The sequence below is a fragment of the Hippopotamus amphibius genome, chromosome X (genome assembly GCF_030028045.1).
Source record: "Hippopotamus amphibius kiboko isolate mHipAmp2 chromosome X, mHipAmp2.hap2, whole genome shotgun sequence".
In the NCBI taxonomy this organism is placed as follows: Eukaryota; Metazoa; Chordata; class Mammalia; order Artiodactyla; family Hippopotamidae; genus Hippopotamus; species Hippopotamus amphibius.
The window spans coordinates 73,955,947-73,983,456 of record NC_080203.1 but is presented as its reverse complement, the minus strand read 5'-3'; the positions used below and the strand labels follow the sequence as shown (position 1 = coordinate 73,983,456).

Sequence of the window (27,510 nt, the reverse complement as noted above, 5' to 3'; positions counted from 1 at the left end):
TTCAATTTTTAATTATTCATTGCTAATATATAGAAATACAATTGGTTTTTTATGTTGACTTGTACCTTGTGAGCTTGTTTAACTCACTTATTACTTCTAGTGGCTTTTTTGTAGTCTTTAAAGTTTTCTAGATACACAATCATGTTATCTGTAAACAGAGATAGTTGTAAAACTATAAGTAACTCATTTATAATCTGTATCGCTTCTATTTCTTCTTCTTGTCTTATTGCACTGGTGAGGACTTCCAATGCAATATTAAATAGAAATAGCAAGAGCAGATATCCTTGCCTTGTTCTTAATATTAGGATGAAAGATTTTAGTCTTTTATTATTAAGTATGATGTTAGCTATAGGTTTTCAATAGTTGCCCTTTATCAGGTTGAGAAAGGCCCCACCTATTACTGGTTTTCTGAGAGTTTTTACCTTGAGTGGATATTGAATTTTTTCAAATGTTTTTCTGTATCTATTGAGATAATTATATGGGATTTAAAAATTTTTTAGTCGTTAGTAATCACATACTGCATTGATTGATTTTTGGATGTTGAACTAACCTTGTATTTCTGAGATAAATACTACTTGGTCATGATGTTTTATCCTTTTTACATATTGTTGGATTCAGTGTGCTAAAATGTTGCTAAGGGTTTTGCAATGGTGTTTACGAGGGACATTCATTTGTAGTTTTCTCATGATGTCTTTATCTGGTTATGGTATTAGGGTAACACTGGACTCATAGAATGAGTTGGAAAATACTGCCTCCTGTTTTATTTTTTGCAAGAGTTTGTGTAGGCTTATTATTATTTCTTCCTTAAATGTTTGTAATTCACCAGTGAAACCATCTTGGTTACCCCCTTTAAGATTCTAGGAGACCCTTTTATTTTTAACACTTTGCAGTTCTAATAAGATGTTTATCATCAATCTTTCCATTTTAGATATGTGCATCTCTCTTTCTGTCTCCTTATTTCTTTGCTATCTCTGCCTCCTGCCTCTTTTCCATACTCTCTATCAGGTGAGTATCTGATGATCAGAGTCTCTAGGTGCTAGCCTGCCCCCTCAAAGAAAACTGAGGAAACTGTTTCAATTTGTAGCTCTTCCAAAGCACTGATGATTTTGGTTCAAGAACCACCTCTAATATACCTTAACCATTAGAGTAGATAACTGACCATTGTCCTAAACCAGTGGTTGCCAAATCAGTGGCCATAAGACATTAAGTAGAGCCCATCATCCCTGAAGGACTGAGGCAGGAGTTAGAAGGACTGCATTTTCAGACTTGACATGGGTACTTCTAAGTGAGTCTCTCTGGGCCTCAGTCTGGCTCTCTGTAAAATTAGGAACTGGATCTCTAGATCTTCCAATTCCAAAAATGGAAGTAAATAAACAATAGCAGCACAGAGAAGGTGGTCAAATAAAGTAATAAGGGGGTAATAAGACAACTTATGTTTTCGGTGATTATTTGACTTTACAAATTTTGACACTCAAAAGTAGGTAGCCCATTAAAGTTGGCATGTTTTGAGACAAAGTGTGGAAGGTTAAAAATGGGGTTTGTTTAGATGTTGAATGCTTGAAAAAGAATGTTTTCTAGTATTTCTGTGCCAACCCAGAAAAACACCACCACATTCTAATGGAGAGAAAAAATAAAACACTGCCAGGACAAATATGAAAACACTTTTGGAATTTTTAAATAACGGCTTGCTACAGATCTGGAGTAGTGTTCTAGACACAGTGGATGGTGAGTAGCTACCAAAGTAAGTAGACTTAGATAGGCTGAGAGCTGGAAGAAAGAGCTTCTCAACATAATGTTTATCAGAGCATGGGAAAAAGTTAGGAATCAGCTTCCCTGAACAAGAGTGTTACATTTATTCACTAGAAAAATAACTACCTAGCACTTAACTCTGGGCCCTGCACAAGGTTAGAGAAATAGTTAATAAATGAAGCTCAGCTGGAGGTCACTCTCCAGTCAGCCACAGAGAGAGTGAAGGGCAGGGCTCCTGCCATCTCAGTCCCCAAGGAAGACCAGAGTGTTGCATTTTTTTCCTCTCGAGCACCACAGATGACCCCTGAAGTGCTTTTCCTTGCCTCCTTTTAAATGTATTCCACCAATGCTTCCAGTCATCTTACTAATGTGTGCTGATCACCTGGCTAGATGTGCCAGCATACCATCAGCGCACTCCTGAGCTACCTGCCACCAACCCCACATGGTTCCCATGCCCTCCCCATGCCATTCCGACCATGCTCACTTTTTCCAGCTAGGTTTAGTCTCTTTACTGTGTTATGGGGACTCTGAAGAAGGGTGGAGATGGGGCAGAAACAAGGGAATATTTCTGGCAACAGAGACTCCAGTTCATAGTGACACTTTCTCCACTTAGCGTTGGATACTATAGTTGGACAGCAAGCCTCAGAACATGGCTCCTAATCCTATTTGCTAGTCTTTCATCACACTGCTCACCTTGTCATGAAGCGGGGGCTCTTGAATAGAGACATCTCTGTCCTCGTGTCACCCCCTTTCACCTCTCTCTCTCTCATGTACCCTTCCCCAGCTTTGCCCTTTCTTTGGCTTTGCTCCATCATTCCCTCATTTGAGCTTCGTTAGTTCCCCACAACAACAGGAATTTGTGAAAGCCTGTAATTTATTTGGAGAGTTTGGCTCTTAGCTTACCCTTCCCACTTTCCAACTCAGAGGGAGAGCTCAGAGAGGTTGTTTGGGCAGCCAAAGAATGCAGAATCTGGTCTCGCATTTGAGTTCTTTTCTGAGCAGTCTCTGTACTTCAAAGACATTAGCCTGTGAGCCTGGGTAAGGAGCCAGGGCACTAATTGGGCACATGAGTGAAAAGACTTTGAATATAAGGAAACTTGAGGGCCAATATGTCCAGGATGGAGCTGGAAAGGCCGGGATTCTGCTTTTGCACTGCCCAGACTCAACAGAAGCCCAGCTGTCTATGGATGCTTAGAGGAGGAAAGGAGGGGGTGCCTACTGATTACAGACATTGTTTTCACCTCAGGTACAGACCTTTTGGGGCCAACTCTTTAGGAGTACTTAACTCACCTGAGGGTAGTGGTTGATGCTGAAGAGAACTCTGGGAATCATTGGATGAAAGTTGTGGATGGTGGATTTATACATAGTTAATCCTTAAAGTCCTAGGGCTATGTTGGACAGAAAGTATATTAGTCAGAAATTAGACACTTGTTTGACACTTAGCACAGTTGTGCATTGAAAACAATGCTCTCTGCCTGATGGAAAGTTGTGGGGTGCCATGTCTGATTTTGCCAAGTCTGTTTATAAGGATGGCCTACTATATCTCCTGTTAAAATCTACTTTTCACCCTTCAAACTCTCTCACATTCAACTGCTTCATCAAAATCTCTTTTTCTACCTCATATGAGAGCAAGGGTAATATGGGGAACAACAAAATCTCCCTAGATTTGAGTCCAAGGACTGTCAAGTGTTCTAGAAAACCTCTACTCATGCCTTATATTTTCCAAAAAAGGAAACAATGCAAGAAAGATAAAGAATAACCAATAGCACTCATTTATCATCAACATGGTTATAATTACCATTATTATTATCACTATTGGTTCTTTTTTAAAATATAGTCATCCCTTAATTATTTTTCTGTTACAAAATTTCCTCTGATAACATTTCCTGCTAAAGGTTTTCTTCAGTCATTAATCTAGCTATTAAATTACCTTTCTTTTCCTTGATGTAGCAAATTTTCTTTAACTTAGAATGTCTGACATCTCTGAAAATCTTTAAATAGAAAATTTTACTCTGGTCTTGAACCATGGGCTTTATACACTTTACTGCCCTATTAAAAAGAAAGTGTTCCCTATTCTACTGTGAGATCCTTGAAGGCAAAGATCATATGTCACTCATTTAGCATCCTCAGTGCCTATGTGTTTGGGCCAGAAAAGATGTTAAATAACTGCTAAATAAATGAATATCATATATGGATGGCTTCATCTTTTAAAATGTACATTTAGCATCAAAAACCATATCGAGGCCCATGAGCCACACTATTGAGCCCATGTACTGCAACTACTGGAGCCCACGTGCCTAGAGCCCGTGCTCTGCAACAAGAGAGGCCACCACAATGAGAAGCCTGTGCACCACAAGGAAGAGTAGCCCCCGCTCGAGAAAGCCCGTGTGCAGCAACGAAGACACAACACAGCCAATAAAATGAATAAATAAATTAATTAATTAAAAAAAACATACCAAGGTACTTTTCCCTATTCTTCCCATGAAGTATGGCTAAAAACACTTGCCATTGTATATAAAGCAAATATAGGAAGACTGAAAGGTAGAGAGAAAAAATTTGATGGACTAGGTATCTCAGGACTCAGGGAACAATACAGTGGTGGATTATCTGGGTTTTCTTTTTGCCTTATGTATCTTACACCTGGAGCTGAAGAAGCTTGCAACCCAGAAATGCCAACAGGAACAGATAAAATGAGCACTAAGAAAAGCCTGATTTCTCTAACCAAAAGACCAAGAAAGGAGCAACATAACAAGACAGAAAACTTTTAGACAACAACCACTCTACTCCAGCCAAACACCATAGGGAAAAAAATGCATCCCTTCTGACCTTTACCAACAAAGGCCTAATAAGGAACCTTGACTTATATATTCACTCAGTTGTAACAGGTGCCCCACTTTGTTCCCCTACCATTCCAAGGTATTATTAGAGAAAACTAAGTGGGGAGCCAGGAATGTCATCTTCTCTTAGTGATAACAAGGCCTATTCCTCCTCTGTTGTTTCAGAGGAGACCATGCAGGGAACCTGGACGTTCACCCTTGCCAGACTGTAACCTCCAGCTCTCCTTCCATTCCTGAAGAGGTGCCAAGTAGGAAACTAGGACTTTTAGCATCATTCAGCATAGTATCAGTTGAAGCAATGTGGAAAATAGTAATGAGAGACCCTCCCAACAGTTAGTATCAGAGGAAGACCAGTGGGGATCTTGAACACCAACCCCTGCTCAGCATAACTAGGCACCCATCCTCCCCAGGGTGTCCATGGAGGCTAAGCAGGGAACCTGAACTTCCATCCCATCTAGAAATAATGTGGTGATACCTTGCTGGCACAGTGTCATAGTAGGCCTACTAAAACACAAGATTCAAATAAGATACAGAGTCTCACAACATAATATCCAAAATGCCAAGGTACAATAGAAAAACCACTTGTCATGCCAAAGACTAGGAAAATCTCAACTTCAATGAGAAAAGACGATTAACTGCCGCCAACAACAAGATGATACAGATGTTGAAATTATTTGACAAGGATTTTAAAGCAGCCACTATAAAAATGCTTCAATGTGCAATTATAAGCATACTTGAGACAAATGAAAAAATACTGAGCCTCAGCAAATAAATAGAAAATATAAAGAAGAAACTATGGAAATTTTAGAACTAAAAAATAGAACTGAAATAATGATAATTTTAAAACACTCACTGGATGGGTTCCACTAAATAATGGAAAAAGCAGAGGAAAGAATCAGTAAATTTGAAGATAGAACAATAGAAATTATCCAATCTGAACAGCAGGGGGAAGATAAATTTTTAAAAGATGAACAGAGCCTCAGAGAACTGTGGTGCTATAACAAAAGATGTAATATTCCTATCATCAGAGGAGTCCTGGATGGAGAGGAGAAAGAAGGTAGGGCTGAAAAATTACTCAGAGAAATAGCGGCTAAAAATTCCCAAATTTGGCAAAGGACAAACCTACAGTATTAAAAAGCTGAGTGAACCCCAAAGAGGATGAACTCAAAGAAATATATACCAAAACACATCATAAACTTCTGAAATATAAACACACACACACACACACACACACACACACACACACGTTGAAAACATTGAGAGAAATGACACCTTAATTAAGGGGGAAACATTCAAATGATAATGGATTTCTCACCAAAAACCATGGGGGGCAGAAGGAAGAAGTGGCAAAACATTTTTCAAGTGCTGAAAGAAAAAAAATGTCAACCCAGAATAGCATATCCAGTGAAAATATCCTTCAGGAATGAAAGGGGAAATCAAGGCATTTTCAAATGAAGGGAAACTAAGAGAATTTGTCACCAGCAGACCTCCCCTAAAAAAAAGGTCAAAGGAACTTTTATTAACAGAAAGGAAATAATAGAAGAAGGAATCTTGGCTCATCAAGAAGGAAGAAAAAACAATGAAAAGAGTAAAATTATGGGTAAATGCAATAGACTTTCCTTCTCCTCTTGAATTTTCTAAATTATGTTTAACAGTTGAAGCAAAAATTATAAGGATTCCTGATGTGGTTTCAATGTGTATAGAGGGAATATTCAAAAAATTATACTATAAATGGAGGATAGTGAAGGGGCATAAGGGAGGTTAGGTTTTCACACTACACCGAAACTAGTGAAATGTCAACATCAGTAAACTATGATATAATAGCTAGAGCAACCACTAAACAAGGTATACAAAGGAATACACTCAAAGCACTATAAATGAATCAAAGAGGAATTCTACAAATTAAGGGAGCCTACAGGCAAGCAGAGAAAAAGGAAGTAAAGGAAGAAAAAAACAGAGGGAACAAACAGAAAACAAAAATAAAATGACCCTCACATATCAACGATTATGTCCTTGCAAATGGCCTAAATATATCAATTAAAAGACAGAGATTAGCAGGAAAAAAAAAAACATACCCCAACTATAAGCTGTCTACAAGAAACTCACTTCAAATATATTCTCCAGGGTATTATGCTGGGTGAAAAACAAACCAGTTTCAAAAGGTCACACAGTATATGACTCAATTTATATAACTTAAAGTAATATTATAGAGATGGAAAACAAATTAATGGTTGCCAAGAGTTAGGGATGGTGGGGGAGTGGACTGGGTGTGACTGTGAAAGAGTAGCGCAAAGGAGATCTTTATGGTGATGGAATAGTCCTGTATCTTGATTGTTGTGGTGGTTATACAAATCTACACATATGATAAAATGATATAGAACTATACACACATATTGTACCAATGTTGATTTCCTGGTTTTGATATTATAGCATAGTTATATAAGATGTAACCATTGGTGGGGGGGACTCGAGGGGGGGGTGCCAAGGAAGGGAGGGAATATGGGGATATATGTATAAAAACAGTTGATTGAACCTGGTGTACCCCCCAAAAAAAATAATTAAAAAAAAATTAAAAAAAAAAAAAAGATGTAATCATTGGGGGAAATTGGGTGAAGGGTTCATGAGACCTCTCGATTATCTTGGCTATTTCCTGTGAATCTATAATTATTTCAAAAGTTAAAAAAAACTCAGATTAATTTTTTAAATCTATATTTTAAAAACTACTGATAATATCATACTAAATGGTGAGAAAATTGCAGCTTTCCCACTAAGGGCAGGTGCAAGACAAGGCTGTCCCTTCTCACCACTCCTTTTCAACATTGTAGTGGAAGCTCTAGCTAATATAGTAATCCAAGAAAAAGAAAGAACAAGTATACAGACTGAGAAGGCAGACATAAAACTGTCTTTGTTCACAGATGACATGATCATCTATGTAGAAAATCTGAAAAAATTGACAAAAAACGCTGGAACTTAAAAACAATTACAGCAAGGTTGCAGGATACAAGGCTAATATACAAAAGTCAATCACTTTCCTATACACCAGCAATGAACAAGTGGAATTTGAAATTTTAAAAATGAATACCATTTACGTAAGCACCCCCCCAAAATGAAATACTTAGGTATAAATCTAACAAAATATGTGTAAATTTACATGAGGAAAACTAGAAGTTTGATGAACCAAAACTCAAAGAACTAAATAAATGGAGAGATATTCTATGTTCATGCACAGGAAGACTCAATATTGTTAGGATGTCATTTCTTCCCAACTTGATATGTAGAGTCAATCTCAATCAAAATCTCAGCAATTTATTTTGTGGATATCAACAAAGTGATTCTAAAGTTTACGTGGAGAAGCAAACAACCCCAATTAGCCAACACAGTATTGGAAGAGATGAACAAAGTTGGAGAATTGTCACTACTTGACCTCAAAATTTACTATAAAACTAAATATTCAAGACAGTGTAGTATTGGTGAAATAATAGACAAATGGATCAGTGGAACAGAATAGAAAGCCCAGAAATAGATCCACATAAATATAGCCAACTGATCTTTGACAAAAAAGCAAAAACCATACAATGGAGCAAAGATAATCTTTTCAACAAATGGTACTGGAACAACTGGACATCCACATGCAAAAACATGAATCTATACACAGATCTTACATCCTTCTCAAAAATTAACTCAGAATGGATCACAGACATAAATATAAAACACAAAACTCTAAAACTCCTAGAAATAACTTAGGAAGAACCTAGATGACCTTGGGTATGATTATGCCTTTTTAGATACAAGACCAAAGTCACAATCCATGAAAGAAATAATTGATAAGTTGGATTTCATTAAAATTGAAAACTTCTGCTCTGCAGAAGACAATGTCAAGGGAATGAGAAGATAAGCCACAGACTGGGAGAAAATATTGGCAAGACATATCTGATAAAGGACTGTTACCCAAAATGTACACAGAACTCCTAAAACTCAACAATGAGAAAATGAACAACCCAGCTTAAAAATGGGCCAAAGACCTTAACAGACACCTCATCAAAGAAAAAATATAGATGACAAATAAACATAGGAAAAGATATTGAACACCATATGTCATCAGGGAAGTACAAATTTAGACAACAATGAGATACCTCTACATACCTATTAGAATGACCAAAATCTGGAACACTGACACCACCAAATGCTGGAAAGGATGTAGAGCAACAAGAACTCTCACTCATTGCTATTGGGAATGCAAAATGATACAGCCACTTTGGAAGAAAGTTTGGCAATTTCTTACAAAACTAAACATACAATTTAACAATCATGCTCCTTAGTGTTTAACCAAATGAGTCAACAGCTTACATCCACACAAAAATTTGCACACAGATATTTATAGCAGCTTTATGCATAACTGCCAAAATGTGGAAGCAACCAAGATGTCCTTCAGAAGGTGAGCTAGTAAATAAACTGTGATACATCCAGACAATGGAATATTATTCAGTGCTGAAAAAAAAAGAGCTTTCAAGTCATGAAAATACATGCGGGAAGCTTAAATGCATATTACTAAGTGAAAGAAGCCAATCTGAAAAGACTACATACTGTATGATTCCAACTATATAACTTTCTGGAAAAGGCAAAACTATGGAGACAGTAGAAGTATCAGTGGTTGCCAGAAGTTGAGAGGGGAGGAGGGATCAATAGGTGGAGCACAGTATTTTTAAGGCAGTGAAAATATTATGCATGATACCATAATGATAAATATGTGTCATTAACATAAAAAGCTATATCAAATATAATTTAAACTTTCTTTGACTGTGCAAAAGATACTTTCAAGCCAAATTATCAGCATTCCTTGTATTTTAATATTCAGAAGGGCCAAATAATGGTGAGTTGTAGCTGATAAAATGTCAGTGAGGTAATTTACTGAATTTAAGTGTTTTCCTTTTTGACAATACACTTGAACTAATTTTTTTGAAAATCTGGCCAGAATAAAAATATATACATCATAAATGAGATCTCCCACTGGCACTTTCTGCTTCCCTGCTCCCTCTTCTTTTTTTATAACAGATTTATTGAGGTATAATTTACATATGGTAATATTTGCCCTTTTTATATGCTCAGTTCTATGAATTTTGACAAAAGAATATCACCACTTACAGTAAAAACAGCTAACATTTCATTACTCCAAAAAGTTTCCTCATGCTCTTCTATAGTGTTATTTCCCCTCACCCTTCCTTCTGGCATGCACTGATCTGTTTGACCCCACAGTTTTGCCTTTTCAGAATTACATATAAATGGAATCAACTGTGTCTGGCTTCTTTTCACTTAGCATAGTGCCTTTTAGAGTTTTCCAAGTTGTTACCTGTATCAGTAGTTCATTCCTGTTTATTGCAGAGTTGTATTCCACTGTATTACTGTGTATCCACCTATTTATCCATTCATCAATTGAAGTATTAATACATTTTGAGTTATTGCTATTTTTGGCAGTTATGAAAAATCTGCAAAAACATCTAGGTACAGCTTTTTGTATGAATATAATTTTTCATTTATCTTGGGTAAATACCCAGGAGAGTGATTTTAGGGTCATATGGTAATTGTATGTTTAACTTTTAAGAAGCTGCCAAACTGTATTCCAAAGCAGGTATACCATTTTGCATTCCCATCAGCAATGTATGAGATTTCCAGTTCCTCTACATCCTCACTAGTACTAGGTATTATCATTTTTAAAAAAAGCCTTTTTAGTGGTTTATAGGGGTATCTCGTTGTGGTTTTAATAAGCATTTCTTGAGTGATTGATGATATTGAGCATCTTTTCATGTGCTCAATTGCCATTCATATCCTGTGTTTGTGTGTGTGTAAAATGTCTGTTCAAATCTTTTGCCTGTATTTTAAAATGGATTGTTTGCTGTCTTATTGAGCTGTGAGAGTCAACTCATATTTGTACTCTGGATATCAGTCTTTAATAGATGTGTGTGTTGTAAATATTTTTCCCAGTCTGTGGCTTGTCCTTTCATTTTCATAACAGTGTTTTTCAAAGAGCAGAAATTTTACATTTTGATGAAGTTTAGTGTATCAATTTTTTAGTGGATCCTACTTTTGGTAATTATCTATGAGATCTTTGCCTAACTAAAGGTCAGAAAGATTTTCTCCTATTCTTTCCTCTAGAAGTTTTAAGTTTTACATTTAAGTCTATGATCCATTTGTATTAATTTTTATATGGTATGACTATTGGTATTTACAAAGCTCTCATACATATGATCATATCTGATAATCATTAGATTAAAAAAAACTTTGAGAAAGGCCCATGGAGAATTTTAATCCCCATTTTACAGATGAGAAGTCCAAGGATTAGCGAAGTGCTGTGTGACTTGCTCAACGTCCTATAGCTGATAAGAGGTGAAGTTGAAAGGTATAAGGTAAAATTGTGATGAGAGTTCAGGTCTCCTTCAGTCTCAGGCCAGTACTTTTGGAGCCAGCCAGCTAGAACTCAAGATGGCACCCCCAGCAAAGCAAAGATTCCCAGTGGAGATCTAAGCAACCTATTAGGCACTGAGGTAAGAGACACAGACAGTGGACTAGTCTAACCTCAGACTGCATTCCTCTGGCCCATTTGGGGCTCCACAATTGAAGAGAGCCAGAAGCTGGCTTGGTGCTCTGCTTAGGTAACACTCAATGAATACTTTTTGATGATGATGATGAAGACTTGGAATGTGTTCAGAGGAGAGCTCTCAAAGTAATTACAAAATTAGAAATTAAAGGCAAGAAGAAATATTAAGGAAACTAAGATTGTTTAGCCTAGAAAACAGAGGCCCATGATGAGACTCGATAACAGCCTTCGAACCAAAAAAAAAGCTTAGGCTTTCTTTCTGAGAGTTAAGCAAGGGGAAATAGGCTGGAAGAATCTAAGTAAAAGGGCAAATTTCTTCCTCCCTGTTGAGGATTGTTACAGACACTTAAGAGCCTTTATAAACAGGATAAACTCTTTTTATTTGAGTTTGAAGTCAGGGATTTGCCAAACATGGGCTCCGATGAAGGAGAGGGTTACATGACCCTCTTGCACAGTGTCCTTATAAATCTTTGTGTGTCTTCTGAACCTGCCCTGTGTCCTTGTACAATTCCAGGAGGCCTTTGTCTGTGGCCTTCCCTACTCCTTAGTCTTAGCATCTTCACAGGACTGTTCCAACAACCAAGACAAATCTTATCTCAGCTCCTGAGGGCTTCATTAATTCTCATGTTCCTTGGCACTGAAGCCAAGTAGCCCAATGCCTAAGGCTATAAATCTGGGTTAGCATCCCTGGAAGGAAGCCTGAAATGTTGGCCAGTCCAAATCTGACCCCAATGCTTGAATCCCCTGTTTTATATCTGGCCTCTGCTTGCTCAGCTCCAAAGATGGGAAGTTTCATTCATCCCAATAAGAGATATAATACAATGAACATTGGACTAGAAATAAGGAGAGTTAGGTTTGAGTCTCAGCTCTGCCACTTAACTTGCTTTGTGACCTTTGGCAAGTCCCTTCACATTTCTGGACCTGTTTCTTTATCAGTAAAACCGTAGTGGAGGAATCTCTTTGTTTTAGTTTGTATTTGTTTAACTGCTATAACAAATAGCCCTAGAAAATTCAGTAGCTTAAAGGGCAACACGTTTCTTTACTCCTTATGTAGCATTCATGGCAGGGGTTCCAGACTGGAGAGAGGAGGGGAACTTCGCTCCATTCAGAGACCCAGACAGAACTGATGGCAGTTCTGCCAGCCTTAATACATGGCTTCCAAGGTCACTCTGCCACTATACCTCCCAAGTAAACAGAAATATCATGGGAGTCTTTTTATATTCCAAGCCTGGAAGTGGCATGTGTCTTTTTTACCCACATTCTATTGGTCAGAATTCAATCACATGGTCATACCAAACAGCCGAACAGGCTAAGAAATGTAGTGCAGCTGTGTGGTAGCTAGCTAGAAGTCTCCATCACAGACTTGATCTCTAAAGACCTCCTGCCCCAGCTTTGAAATTCTGGGTATGCTTATGAACTAGACCCCTGGTTTCCACATTGCCTTGTTACAGGCACTTTGAAAATTGCCTAACCTCTCTGGCCATCAGGGACTAGCATGCTGGCAGTGCAGATCAAGGCAATGCCCCCTGTGAAAGCCCAGAGAAGAACTGAGATACCCACTGCACCACCAGGTAACACATTAAACTAAGGTGTCTTTGTGCTTCTTTTCTCCACAGCATGGGTAGGAGCCCTCTCAATGGGCATGATCTTCTTCTGTTCTCCCATTGTGAGTATATTCACTGATCGTTTGGGCTGCCGAATCACAGCAACTGCAGGGGCTGCCATAGCTTTCATTGGCCTCCATACCAGCTCCTTCACCAGGTAAGGCTAGGAGTTGCTTGCCATTTTCCCAAGGCTGAGGGTTGGCTTCTTTCTGGGCCTCAACTTGAGATATTCTTCTCATTGCAGAATCCCCTGTGGCCCTTTCCATGTAGGGTCCTCAAAGACCCTACTCCAGCGAATTATTGTCCAGTGGGACTCATCTTGGTAGGGTCCCCAGGACACATTGGTAGGGAATATACCCAAAGAGGACCCAAGAGTTCCAAAGTGGTGGGAGGAGCCTAAGCTTGGGCATTCATACAGCTGGGCCCAAGTCAAATTTGGCCACTGAATGGCAATGGAACAATTGATGAGTACCATTCCCCTCTTTGGGCCTCAATTTTTATATCCATAACATAAGGAGATTAGATCAGGTCTTTTCAGGTGTCTTCCAGCTCTGCCATTCTATTTCCTTTCAATATGCCACACATCTCATGACCTCAACTGCCCTCCTGGGAATGAACTTCTGGAGTAAGCCTATGTGAACACCTACCATTACAGGATTCCTAAGGTAATCTTATGCTGAAAAAGAGGTCAGCTGAGCCCAAGGCTGTTTAGCATTTCTGAATGGCAATGTATGGATGATTTGGGACAAATAGAGATTCATATCTTGGGTGTGAGAAAGGGTGTTTAGCAACTTCCCTCACTGAGATACAGACCCAGCATCCAGTTACCCAACTAGCCCTAAGCTGGGTAAACTCAAACTCTGGTCTCATAGGTCCCACTGGCAGAAATTGGTAGTGTCAGGCAAGGAGCAGGCTACAAGTTCATTTTCTGATTTTTTTGCTGCCGGCTTTCCAGAAGCATGTCTGTAGAGGAAGGGAGAAGTAAAAACCCTCCACCCAAGCCTGAGGAATATGGGATTCCTAAAGAACTCCAATGACTTTCTGCCAAAGACACTTTGGAAGTTATGATACCTCCTACTTCCAATCTGCCGGGGCTGCTGTAGGAGAATGCCGGCCTGGAGACATGGCTACCTTGTCAGAGACTTGCTTTCTGAGCTTTTCCCCAGAGAAAGACCATGGTTATGCTCTCCATGCCTAAGGTTCCACTCACAGCAGAGAATGATAATTGTATTCTGCCACAACTGGGCCCTGTGAGGTTGAGCCAGCTTTCTTTATGACTTGAGCATTTCTGGCTGCCCAGAGCTTGGATCTGGCCTGCAGTGGTTTCTTGGCTTGGTCCCATCCAATTGGGACAGAGGCAGGGAAAACCATGTCCTGTCTGTAATCTGCTCAGCCCTCCCAGGGCAGTAGCTCCAAACCCTTTCTGGACCCCTCTGGTGGTCGGCCTCATTTGCCCTCAGCAAGCTGGTGTCTGGCTTCTTGTGGGAAGGAGCTAAGTCTCAGAAGTGGCTCTAGTCTCAGTGCTACACAACAGAGGCCTATTTTTAAGGCCAAGCAGAGCAAAGTGTAAACAAATTAGCAACATACGGATCCCATTTTCCTTCCAATCCACATGAGCTCAGTTGCAGGAGGGGATGGACCTCAGATGTGCTTTCTCCTGGCATTCTTCTCCATCCCCTAAGCTCCTCCCTCACCCCCTTTGCCCTTTCTGTAAGAACATCTTCAGAGCCAAGAAACTTTCTGGATGACTTCACATCCAGTGGAAAAATGGTTCTGCTTGTGGCTAGAACTCCAAGTCATCTTTCCTGTTGTCTGAATCAGGGCTCTGAGTTCCTTTGGTTGGTGTGAGGTGAGGCAAAGTTCGGGCAGGGCTAGGGAGGCCTTGGCAAGCCTACTCAGGGGCCTCCTGCCTTTGGGCCCAGCTAGAAATAGATCCATCACACAGCTAGCTCCCTGAACTGAATCCCATGCTTTGCTCCCACTGGCCTCCTCCTTGACGGTCTTTCTCAGACCTTCATAACTCCCCTCCCTTAGACAAGGCCCTCAGCCCAGGTCAATCCCAAAGCGTACCTAGATTCTAATGGGAGGAGGTCCCAAGGAATCTGATAGAAGAGGAACAGTTGGCTTAGCTATGTGTTCTAAGTAGAGGCAACCCTTCAGAAACCAAAGCCCTTGCTCATATCCAATGAATGCAAGCAGATAAAAAGCAATGATGATGATAGCTATCTTGGAATTATGAGTACTAGCACCATTTCATCTCTGCGGCATGGGTCCAGTCCTTTAGTATGATGACTGGGTCTATCTATGGAGAGGAACTGCCTTACCTTGGAAAGTATTAGGTTATTATGTGGTCAGATAAGAAGCATTGCAAAATATGTGGAGGCATCAAAAAGAAAAAGTTTTTCACTAGTTTGTGCCAGTATCATCTGAGGGCAAATGGCCAGCCAAGATGACCGTCCCATGGCTTTTTCCCTTCTGATACTTTGCCTTCTGTTATAGAAGCTTATGATCAAAGCAGGGCCTAAGAGTTTTAAGTCAGAACTTGGTCAGGCCCACAACTTCTTTGAGGTTCCACTTCCCATCAAGCAGCCAAGCTACTCTGGGAAGCTAGTCCATATCATGTCCAGCAACAAGAGCCAGACTTTGGAAGTTATAGGAACTCCTTACCTTAGGATCCCCATGGAGATTTTCTAGGGCCTGGAGTAAAGGGTCTTGGGATATCCAGACCATGGACATGGTTGGGGAGGGGGTGTCTCTCAGAATACCACCAACCATTCTCTGAAATATTAAGGGCCCTGAGCATGAAGAAAGACACTGAGGAGTCCTATGGAGGTTCTCAACCTTCCAGAATCTTGGCTCCTTGCAGAACTTTCTTGTTACTTGGGATAAAGCTTTGGTTTCAGGCCACCCATGGTGTCTAGGTGAGCAGTAGGTGTAACTGTTCTCTCTAAGGCACTGACTTACTCCTTGTAGCCCCTCATCCAAACTTTGCATAGTCTAGTTGTGGCTTTCTTTTGAACAGTACTCTCTGATGGGGTGCTATGATTCAAACTAGAGTCACACAGACCTAGATTCAAGTCCAAGCTTTGCTGATCCCCAGTTATGCTACCTTGGGTAAATTACTTTACTTCTCTGAGCCTCTGTCTCCCCATCTACAAAATGGGGATCAGCAAAGCTGACCCTATTCCTTGTCTGTTCTGAGGGTCAGTAGTAACTGGGGCTGTGGGTTAAGGGTGGGGGATGCAGATCTCAGGAGGGTTGGGGGAGAAGGGCTGGTGGATTGCTGGTCAGGCTACTGAGGAAAGCTCTTGGTATCTCTCCCACAGCTCACTAAGCCTGCGTTACTTCACCTACGGGATTCTCTTTGGTTGTGGCTGTTCCTTCGCCTTTCAGCCATCTCTCGTCATCCTGGGCCATTACTTTCAACGCCGTCTGGGTCTGGCCAATGGTGTGGTATCTGCTGGGAGTAGCATCTTCTCCATATCCTTCCCCCTCCTCATCAAAACGCTGGGGGCTAAGATCAAGCTCGCCCAAACCTTCCAGGTGCTGAGTACCTTTATGTTTATTCTTACACTGCTTTCACTCACCTACCGACCCCTCCTGCCCAGCTCGCAGGACACCCCAAGCAAGAGAGGTGTCCATACCCTGTGCCAACGCTTTCTGGCTCAGCTCAGAAAGTACTTCAACATGAGAGTGTTCCGCCAGCGTACCTACCGCATCTGGGCCTTCGGGATCGCTGCTGCTGCCCTTGGCTACTTCGTTCCCTATGTACATCTGGTGAGGAATACCAGGGTGGGTCCACCCTACCTGACTCCAAGAAGCTGCCCTTAACCTGCTTGAAGTCCAGATGGTAGGAGCAGAGGACATTGAAAGGGCGGAGCTGAAACCTTTGGAAAAAGACAAAACAGTGGTTGGAGAGACCCAGAGTAGGAAAGAGCACAGGCTGAGGGAAGACCTCAATGGGAAATGGTGGAAGTTCCTTAGAGGAAGGCCTATGCCTATGGTTTCCCCCACTGATAAATCTAGATGGATTTTCAGAAGATAAGCATCACTGGGATACAGGAGACAGCCCCCATATGACCCAATGATAGGGTTTTCTTATTTATTTTGGCTGTGCTGGATCTTCTTTGTGGCACGTGGGCTCTTCATTGCAGTGTGCGGGCTTCTCTAGTTGCAGCACACGGGCTCAGTAGTTGTAGCATATGGGCTTAGTTGTGGTATGTGGGATCTTGGTTCCCTGACCAGGGATTAAATCCGGGCCCTCTGCATTGGAATCATGGAGTCTTAACCACTGGACCACCAGGGAAGTCCCTCAATGATAGGGTTTTCTAAGAGTGTGTCTTATGAAATGCTGGTCTTTGTGGTCAAGTAATTTTGTTTAGGAAATAACATATGCTAGATCTCTCCAGCTTCATAATGTGTAGCAATGTATTAAAGGTACCAAAAATCTTGCAGTAAAGAAATCAATTCAGCTTTGTTTAAGCAGCATCCACCCAACTTACATGGCCACAGAACTGTTGGGTTTAGTCCAGCTGCTATCTTCCATAGACCTTGTGTTTCTTAAAACACACTTTTGGGATGTTACCTGGAAGTTAGTGGATCCTTCTCCCTTGGTGACCTGCTGTTGCCCCAGGCTGTCAGTTCTGGGTCAGAGAATGGGGAGATAATAGGGGAGCCCTTATATTTTTTTCAGTTGTTAAGGCTGTATTCTGTCCTGCCAGGGCTTGGAAGGGGCTTAGGGATACCCACTGCCCTCAGCTGTTGTTCAGAAGCCCAGAATCCAGAGAGCCAAGGGATATGCAGCCTTTTAAGCTGTTAGAAACAGCCAGAGAGCTTGTTCTGGAGCTAAGACTATAGGGGAGGGGGCTGCAGAAGAAGGCACTCTTGCCATGGTCCAGAGAAGTAAACAGTAAAGGGTTTGGGGTATGCCAATAATTAACCAGTCAGCTCCTCTTCTTCCTCTTATCCTGGGGGCCTGGTGCTATGCTTTTCAGATGAAGTATGTGGAAGAGGAATTCTTGGAAATCAAGCAGACCTGGGTGCTCTTGGTGTGTATTGGGGCTACCTCAGGCCTTGGGCGCCTTGTATCAGGCCGTGTCAGTGACTCCATTCCTGGACTCAAGAAGATCTACTTGCAGGTGAGTGTAACTACCCTGCCTACTTTAGGGAGAACAGCCTGCCATAGATGCTAGGTTATCTGCAGCCTTTGGGATACAATGGTAGTGTGTATAACTGCTGTGGCCTGAGCCCCAGCTCTGATACCAGCTTGCTGTGTGACATGGGAAAGTCAATCAAATTCTCTAAGCCTCAGTTTCCTCTGCTTTCAAGTGAAGATTATCATCCTTGTTCTGCCTCCTTCATCGGAGTGAGGATCTAGTGAAAGCAGCCAGTGTAAATGGAAACTCTAAGAACACTTTCAAAGAAAATGTTTATCAGTAAAGGCTCTCCCATCTGAAAACTAGAAACTGAAGCCAGGAGTTAGTCAGTCCCCCATTGAGGACTGAACTCATTGCTACCTTCTACTCTCTTGGAGATGAGCATCTGTAATACTCTGTGACCCAGTGTCTCTCTCCTCTAGACCCAGGCCTATCACTTCTTATACCTCCAGAGCTATTTGGCAACAAACACTGGCTCTCAAATGCCATCCTCTTGATGGACACACAAAAAATTGCCAGAAAAGGCGAGACCTCACTTGCCCTCTCTAGGCCTCACTTTCCTCTTTTGTGCAACAAGAATAATTCTTGCCTTTCCTATCTCACCTCACAGGTGAGCATCAAAAGAAATATAGGTGTGACCAGGCTTTGCAAAATAAAAAGTGTTATAGCCATGCAAAGTTTTAATCCTTCTCACAGTGACACACGTAGCCTCACATTGTGGGCAGTAGCTATATGGATGCTAGAGAGGCCACTTTCTGTGTGAACTGGGCTCTGGTCTGGCTTGAATACCGACTACTGCTCAAGTTGTCTGTCTTTGTCTACTGGGCAACAATATTGTCTTTCTGACCTAGCTCATGCTTTTTGCTACAGCAGTTGGGTTTACCAGAAGTGACCAAGTGTGGAATGCTGTGGAGGCATAACAGCAGCCCCAGAAAATATATGGGTCACAAATTATCCATCAGGAAGGTGGTTGAGTTCTGACTCTCCTGGAGAAGTCCTAAAAGAACTTCCAAGGGACCCTGACTACACACACAGCAGGGATTTCTCTGTCTTCTGATAGCCCCAAGTGTTTTCCTAAATACCCTCATATGTCTTGGATGAGGATATGATTGTTTCTGGTTGTTTTTAACCTTGTGTTAGATTTGCAAGAGCTGGTGAATCTGCTTTGTCAGAGCTCGGGGTTCCATCATGGTCCATCCAGTCCAAACTCTCATCAGTTTCTCACTGATGGAGAAACTGAGGGAAAGACTCAGACACTCATGGCAGAGCTGAACTCCTATGTAGTACTCTTCTCATATTCCACTTTACCCTAGGTGATGGATGGCAGAACCGAGTCCCAGACATAAGTGACTTGACCAATCTCAAACCAAACGCTTGTGACTGAGATAAACCAATTATAAAATTTTAAATCCCTGTGCCAATATCAACAAGACCTTACCCGGGCGGCTTTTTGCATAGGACTATGTATGGCTTTCCCAGCCTCTTCCACATGGTACCCTGGTGGGTCTTCCCTGTCAGTATCAGCAACTCTAAGATGCCAAAGAGTGCTGGAAATCAGGGTAGGCTAGCATTGGGCCAGAGCTTTATCTTGAGGAAAGGCAACAGCCCTTGCCTAGTCATATAGCTCATTTCTCACCACAGTTCCTAGGAGAGAGTTAGGGCAGAAGCAGTTTTTGCTTTCTATTGTGCAGAGGGAGTTCCAAGGGAGACAGAGGCATTAGCTAGTTAGAAGCAGAACTAGGCTTATAACCCATTGCTGACCATTTCCCCTACCCACCCAAGATTCTCTCCCCTTTTCTACTCTTACTTGACCCAGTTTTACCACTTAGAATAATATAAAATAACCTTGGAACTTTATAGCCAAAACATATCTTCATCAACTTGTAGTTCAAATTCCTCATTTTACAAACTGAGGAACTGAGGCCCAGAGAGGGAAAGTGACTTGTTCAAACTCATTGTGCTAGTAAGTGTCTCAGGCTGAGAGCACAAAACAACGAATAAACTTCTTTCTCTTGAGCTACTCAAGATACTCCATCACAAGAATTTGCCTCCCTTTTTCCATGGATCATATGCAGGAGTACAAGTCTCAGAGAGGAGAGGAGTGTACACAGCTTCAGGTTCTGAAAAGCCATCCACTAGACCTTGTGGTTCCTACTGCTGACAAAGACAGGCACATGTATCTGGTGTCAAGCCCCTGGACAGTCTATTGGAAAGGAAATGGTGACAACCCGCAGGACAGCCTCACTTTGGGCCAATTCTTGAGGCCTGACTCTCACTTCCAAGAGGAATTTTTAATTTCCAAACCTTGCCAAGGCCTCATGGAGGATGTTAAGCAGCAGCTAGATACAATAGGTAGTAATTACAGCCAATTGAATCTCTTAATGGGGTCCTTTGTGTTACATAATTGTATTAACTCCTTAATTGCCATACCATTATGGCTTGGTTGATAGGTGGGTCTGATTTTATCTTACAGCTGTACATGAATCTCCTAGAGGAGAAACTGGGATATCTGGTTTCTTATTCTTAGATTCTGCCTAGCTATCCCAAAACATCCTGGGCAAAATTTAAACGTCCCTCAACAAAGATTTCCTCAGATGGCATGAGCAGGACATTTCGTATCCTCTCCAAAAACCTAACAAAGCCACTGCCAGCAACACAGAAAATCTTTAGGGCTTGAAAAAGCCTTGACCCTCCTATCTGCCTTCCATGTGGTGATGTGGTGATGTACCCTTACCATGTGGTGACTTACCCTTCCTGGGTAAGTTAGCCCGTCTGTGTGAAAATCCTGGATCCTGTCAAAGCCTTGGTTAACAGATCAATTCTTAGCCCTGACCCTGGGACAACCTGGCTCTGCTGGCTACAGTGGGTGGAGCCCAGGTCTTTAGCCTGGCTCACTGACACAGGTTACAGATAACCTTAATCCAAAGACCAGCTGTGTTTCCAGTGGCCCTTCTCTCTATTGAGATGGAAAAATCAGCCTCTGGAAAGGCAGCTTCTTTACTTCAGAGTCATTTTACTCAGCCCAAAGAAAGCCCAGTGGCTAGTCACTGCCCCCTGGACTGGCTTCAGGCTCCTTAGACCTCCTCCTAGTCTTGGTTCTCCTTTAGAGCCCCATTTGTTGCCTTCACAGGGTGCCCAGACAAGCCCAGAATCCCCCAGAGCCATACTGTCTGAGTGTCTGAGATGTGTGGTGTGTCCCATGTCCTAAAGCCTAAGGAACCTGGGTGAACCTCCCAATGGCCTCCTTCATGCCAAAGTGTATTCTTAAAGCAGTCTCCCACAAAAATGGGCATTGGCTCCTTCCCCATCTCAGGAAACTGTGCCTTCTATTCATGCCCCCATCTAATCATTATTCAAGTAATCCTCACTTCCTCCCCTTCCTCTTCCCATATCTAACTTGGATCTGACAACACTAGCATGGTCTGATCCCAGGCCCTAATGCCTGGGGAACACGGGATCAGAAAGCAGAAACAGTAATTCCCTTTATCTCAGAGTTCAGTAACTTCTTGAGGACAGCGGCCATGCCTCCTCTTTTAAAAATCTTGACAGAATCAAAGTAAATAGGGGCTCTTTTAAAAACTTTAAATCCCAAGTCCTTCTAAGCAGGACTTAGAAGGGGCCTAAGTAACTAGTCCACTGGGCTCTCTGTTGACATCCCCTTGCCCCATTTTACATATGGTAGAAACGAGGGCCTGAGAAAGGAGATGTGATTTACTATGCGGTCTTGGAGGGCAAGCACAACATGACCGCAGGCTGTTGCTCCTTTAGGTCATCTCCTTCCTGCTCCTGGGCCTGATGTCCATGATGATTCCCCTCTGCCGGGGCTTCGGGGGCCTCATCGTTGTCTGCCTCTTCCTGGGCCTGTGCGATGGCTTCTTCATCACCATCATGGCCCCCATCGCATTTGAGCTGGTGGGCCCAATGCAGGCCTCACAGGCCATTGGCTACCTCCTGGGCATGATGGCCCTGCCGATGATTGCCGGACCCCCCATTGCAGGTGAGGTTAATATTGCAGGGAGCGCACGAGTAGGAGAGTCCTGTCTTCCTTGGGACCTAGGTCTACTAATCACCTCTGCTTAAAGTTCCTTTTCTCCCTCTTTTCTAAGCAGCCTCATCAGAGTGCATGAAATCCCTTACACTAGTGGAGAAAGAGACTAAGCACAGTATATGTGCATGGATTCATTTGTGGGGATGGACTTTTCATCACTGTATATCTGTTACTGTGGGGTTTTATTGTAGACAACATGGCTGATTCCAAAAGGGTACAGAAAAAAAAATGTGTTTGGCCTTCCTGACCATTCTATTGATCCAGAATCTTCTCTCTCAATCTCTCTCTCTCTCTCTCTCTCTCTCTCTCTGTTTACAGGCAAGTAATTATTTGCAAGGTAGTTGAGCAGGAAGAGAAGAGAAAGTGGGCCCTGGTTTTATTAAGACTTAGAGATACCTCCTCCTCCTCTACAAGCTTCTGAACTGAGCCTGTAGAAAAGATTTAAGACCACAACCCAGGACTGAACCAATGAGGCTCACTTCCAGCAGGCAACAGGCAAAGTGTTGGCTTGCCATCTTTCAGCACTTCCAGTTTCTCTCTCCACTTCCAAGAAAGGCATTGTTGGTACCCCAGAGAACATAGGAACAAGGAAAACTAATAAGAAGAGACTATAATTTCCTTTCTTTAGGATTTATTGCAAATATTGATTCACGGGCTAGTGTCTCCTAGGCTGGGCAACTGGGCTAGCTCAACAAATATTCCTGAACACCAATTCTGTGCAAGGTGTTGTGAGGGCACTGGTCATGCTGAGTGACAGAAGCTTCTACTCAGGCCCTTGTACAACAGCTACACTGTCCACTGGGGGAGCAGAGCCTCTACCCAACTCCTGATCCCAAATGTGGATCCCAGAATCCATGTCTCTTTCCATTTCGCTTACCTTCTAAGCAGCCCCAGGGACTACTTGCCTTTCTTCTGTAGTGTTTCTGGGCTCAACCTCCCTATAAGGTGTCCCACACTAGCTTTGGAGGTGAGCAGGGAAGGCCCTGTGTCCCATGCCAAATACATTTTACCATATTGGCAACCTAGAGAAACCCAGAGGGGCCAACCATATCTGTAACTGGAAGGAAGGATACACATACAGCTTCCTCTTAGGGCAAATGGGCACTTCAAAGAAAGGGAAAATAGGAACTTGGTTGAATTGTCCCACAAGAACACTTTAGCCCAAGTTGGGGGTGGAAGGGTATATCACTGTGAACCAAGACAAGTCTTGGCCATCTTCTGTGGAGTTCTTTTAAACTAGCTTCCCTCCTAACGCCATACCTTGGAGTGACTGGAAGTTAGCTGTAGCGTCATGAAAGTCAAAAATGGAGAACTGTGAGAAGCTTCATTTGCTTCTTTCATAATGAGCATTAGTCTCAAGAGCCTGCAGCCCCAGTGCCTCAGGAAGGAGCCACCTGTCTTGTAATAGAGGTTTTGTTTCTTCCGTCTAAGAGTGTTTAAACTGAGGGGCAATGCAAGCCAAGATTCTCTGGATAAGCATTGTGATGGCCCCAAGAAGAGGCAGAGAGCACCTTTGTACAGTAGGGCAAAGCTGAGCTTGACTTGTCTCTGTTGATTTTTCAGGCCTCCTCCGCAACTGTTTTGGGGACTATCACGTGGCCTTCTACTTTGCCGGTGTGCCCCCCATCGTCGGGGCTGTAATCCTCTTGTTTGTCCCTCTGATGCATCAAAGGATGTTCAAGAAAGAGCAAAGGGATTCCAGCAAGGATAAGATGTTGGCCCCTGATGCAGACCCCAATGGGGAGCTGCTGCCGGGCTCCCCCACCCCTGAGGAACCAATATAATGCCTCTTATTTGCCATTGTGTGCTCCTCCCCAAACCTTTCCCTTCACCCTGCCCTGCTCAGCATTTACATTTTTGCCACCAGCACACTTATTCCCAAACCTACACACGCAGCATTTCAGCCACCTGACCATCCCCTTGGAGCCAAAGCTCCAGGTGTTCCAAACTCATTAACCAAATTCTCCCCATGAATGCCTTTAAACTTGCCAGGGTCCTCTCCTCCTAGGATCTAGGAAAGCTTGGGATCACCACCCTGGTCTTTGGAACCTCTCCATATACTTTCTAACTCTCGGGGGAGGGGGAGGATGGAAACTCCTGGCACAGCTTGTTAGTCACTCACTAAAAGCAACTGCCAAAGGTGCTACTGTGTCCCTAGGAGCCTGGTGGGAAGATCCAAGCCTCTGTGTGCCAAGGAGTTCCTTGCCATCTGTCCTTAGGAACTATTGGAGGGTGTGGGGGAAAGGGCATAGAGGTAAAATGAGATGAGGAGACTTGTTTAGCCTCAGTCTCTGAGGTCTGTGGCTTCCCAAGAGGTGTGGGTGACATCATTTTACAAGTGTACGGAGAGTCTCCCCATCATATGGTTGGTTAACAGTCTGCTTCCTTCTTTCCTTCCTCCTTTTTTCCCTCTACTGCATCTTCTCCCTTCTCATCCCCCTCTATTTCTTTTTATGACTGTCATAGACTTGTAGGTGCTTGAATAAAGGAGGGACCCAGAGCTTGGGCCAATCAGCCTCACCTTGGCCCAGCCCACCCTTAACACTAACATCAATTCCACTCATCTCAGGCTGAGCCACATCTCAATTTTTGGCGCAAGCTGCTATAATCCTAGACTGGAATAATAGAATATCATACAGGAAAGGGACCTTAAACACCATAAAGCTCCACTCACTGAGTTTTACAGATTTTCCAGGCCAATGCATTAACCTGCAGGCTATCCCAACTCCCCATCCTTATATCCACCTGTCAAAATGTGAAGAAATTCCTTTCATCTCAGCAGGCAGAGGAAGACTGATGACAGGGGGAATGGCATGGTGGAGAGAGGGGCAATAGTTATTGACCTGGGGAATAACCAACTCCTCCATCTCTTATTATTCATGACAGGTCAACATTTTCGTCTGGGCTAGGCCAGGAAAGGAACTGTTTGAGGGAAAATCCCATTCCCAACCTGGATCCCTCAAAGGTAGAGGCAGCAGCTGCACATAGAGTTGGAAAACTTCTAGGAAGAGGAAACCATCCTAGCATTTACTACCCAATGTGTCCCCCATGCTGGGCATCCTGGACCACTCTACTTAGTGGGCATTAAAAGTGCCAGGAAAGGTAGACTCTGGACCATCTTCCTCCCTCTGAAGTAGGTGCCAGATGTTTCCCTATGCCTAAGCTCTGGGCAGCACTCTTGCTGAAGAGCATTTCCAGCCAGGTTGTGTCCAGCTAGCACAACTCACCTTATTAGGAGCTCAGCCTCTCTCCGCACTCAGCCTCTTTATGTTTCTCCCTATTCTGGGTCTTTTTCTGCTGTGTTCTTATTACCCTAACCTTTCATCATCTTCTTGCCAGGCATCCTTGGCTGTCACTTAGAGCTAACAGTGACTTGCCACCCCAAGCCAGGAGGATGAGATCGCCCCTGAGGGGCTCCAAAGAAGACAGCGGTCCCCACCCATGAGTTTTTCCGTTACAAACAGGCAGCTGGGGCATGGTTGGCCTCTGATGGCTTCATTCAAGGCCAAAGTCTGGACCCCCCTCCATTGGTCCCAGTCCAGCTCTTATCAACTCCCCAAAGGAAAACCCATTGGTTCTTGGCTCTGTGAATAGGAAGGAGCCTGCCTAATTACTATCCTGTTATCCCAAACAGCAGTGGAGCAGGAGGAGCTGGGCCCCAGGAGCTTTGCAACTCCCAGAAGAGGCCATTGAAAATGTTGGAGCAACAAAGCCTCTGCTTCCATTCCTCCTTGCCCACTCCCACCAAGTCACTTGAGGGCAGTTCTGCAGGGCCTCCTTTGTTGCTCAGGTGTGGATAGCTCTTAAGAATCAGGCTGCCACCCACTTCTCTCCAAATGAAGGAAAGACATTCACAGGTCCCAAATCTGCCCTATCAGGTGTAACATAACATGGCAGTTTACTTCTTCCACACATGTACATGTGCATGTGTGTGCTTGTGCACTTTTGGAGAGAATATTGGTTGGCAAAAGCAGCACAGTATTAATATTTAGGGTAAGATGCAGCCTCTTATGCACCATAGTTAAATCAAAGAGAACGAACAAAACTTGGGAGTTGAGATCTGGGACATTTAAATCCTCAAAAGGTTTGGAACAAAATAAACAGATCTAAAAATCCAGCTTTGGTGTGTATGTTGTCTACACGGGTGAAACAGTCTTAACCTGGTTAACAGCAGGAAGTTTAGCTTTAGAATTGAAATCTCATTTCAAATCAAATTTCTGCCACGGTCTATACTCTCTGTGAGAGCAGAAATTGGAGAAGGAAATACATAGGGTTTGGAGTTGGGTGGACTATTCAGGATTGAATTTTTTAGGGAGCTCTGAAGTGGAAAAGTTGTTACTTCACAAAATGAGAACACGGTTAGTGGCTGAGTTGGAGTGGAGGCCCCACCAAGGCCACCACCTTGTTACAAGCATGCCATGTTGAAAATTGTCAAAGACCTTAGCAATAATTCAGTTCAAGCCCCTTTTCTTCTCCCTTGTTATTGATGGGGGGAATTGAAAGAAGTAGTATAGCTGGGTTATACAGCCAGGCAGCAGCCTGGAATTGAGGGTGATACAGAAAAGAGACCTATAACAATGACAAAGCTGGGAGTAACCTTAGAGTCTCCCTTGTCCATACCCTGCATTGAATTTAAGTGGGGACACTGAGGCCTGTATATAAGGCACTATAGCAGCTCCACACAGTTCATCAGTGACAGAGCAAGCTGAAACCTTGAACTCAGGTCATCAACTTCCAGTCAGCCCAAACCCCTCATTTTGCAGATGAAGAAACTGACACAAGCAGGGGAAAATGACTTGCCCACTTCATTCAACAACTATATAGTGAACCCATTTCCTAAAGGGTGTTGGCAGGACCAGCTCCAAGCAAAAATGAAATCTGAGCCAAGTCTGACTTTTAGCATAGCCCATCTTTTCACAATTACTCTCACTCCCAACCAACACATACTTTTGGGATTCTCTCTTCCCAAGCACTCCAGACCTTCATGCAGCCTTGCCCTTGGAGAGCTAGTCCCACCTACTGCTCTTCCACCCTCAGCAACCCAAAAGGTACAAATAAAGTCTATCTCCCTATGGCCATACACTGGACAGGAGAGGGGTGGAGGGGACTGGTTTCCTTTGCAAGAGGGTGGTTTACCACCAGGCTGTTGGCTATTGTTGTTTCTCCCCTGACTCAGTGCAGACATCCTCAAGCTTCCAGCCTCCTCATCTCTTCCCACTCAGACTAATTACTCTGTCCTGCTGCCTGGCCCCAGGCTCTCCCACTCAAAGTCTGCTGCCCCCTCAGTCACTCCCCCAGTAGCCCCAAGGCCCTAGTCTGTGTTTGATCACTCAGGGTCATTAGATTTCAAAGCTGTAGAATCCCATAATTTTTATGAGCATATGCTCTCCTCCAGGGCCTTTTCATGTCTGAAGAGGTAGCCAGCAGTTCCCTCCCACTTCACAGCAGTAGAGCAGGCCAACTGACAGGAATTGCAGATGCCCCCAGCAAATCCCTGGTATCTGACAGCTGGTACTCAGATAGG

At 42.9% G+C, this 27,510-nt stretch overlaps 1 protein-coding gene across 1 annotated transcript in view; it reads left to right on the top strand.

Annotated features, from left to right (window-relative positions):
• Window positions 1–26,103, top strand: part of SLC16A2 (solute carrier family 16 member 2) — a 109,240-nt gene extending 83,137 nt beyond the window's left edge. The window contains exons 2-6 of the mRNA XM_057719410.1: window positions 12,795–12,939; window positions 16,109–16,559; window positions 17,777–17,920; window positions 21,707–21,935; window positions 23,550–26,103. Coding sequence (XP_057575393.1) covers window positions 12,795–12,939; window positions 16,109–16,559; window positions 17,777–17,920; window positions 21,707–21,935; window positions 23,550–23,770 — 1,190 coding nt within the window. The 3' untranslated portion in view covers window positions 23,771–26,103. The remainder of the gene's footprint in view (window positions 1–12,794; window positions 12,940–16,108; window positions 16,560–17,776; window positions 17,921–21,706; window positions 21,936–23,549) is intronic.
• Window positions 26,104–27,510: the final 1,407 nt, after the last annotated feature.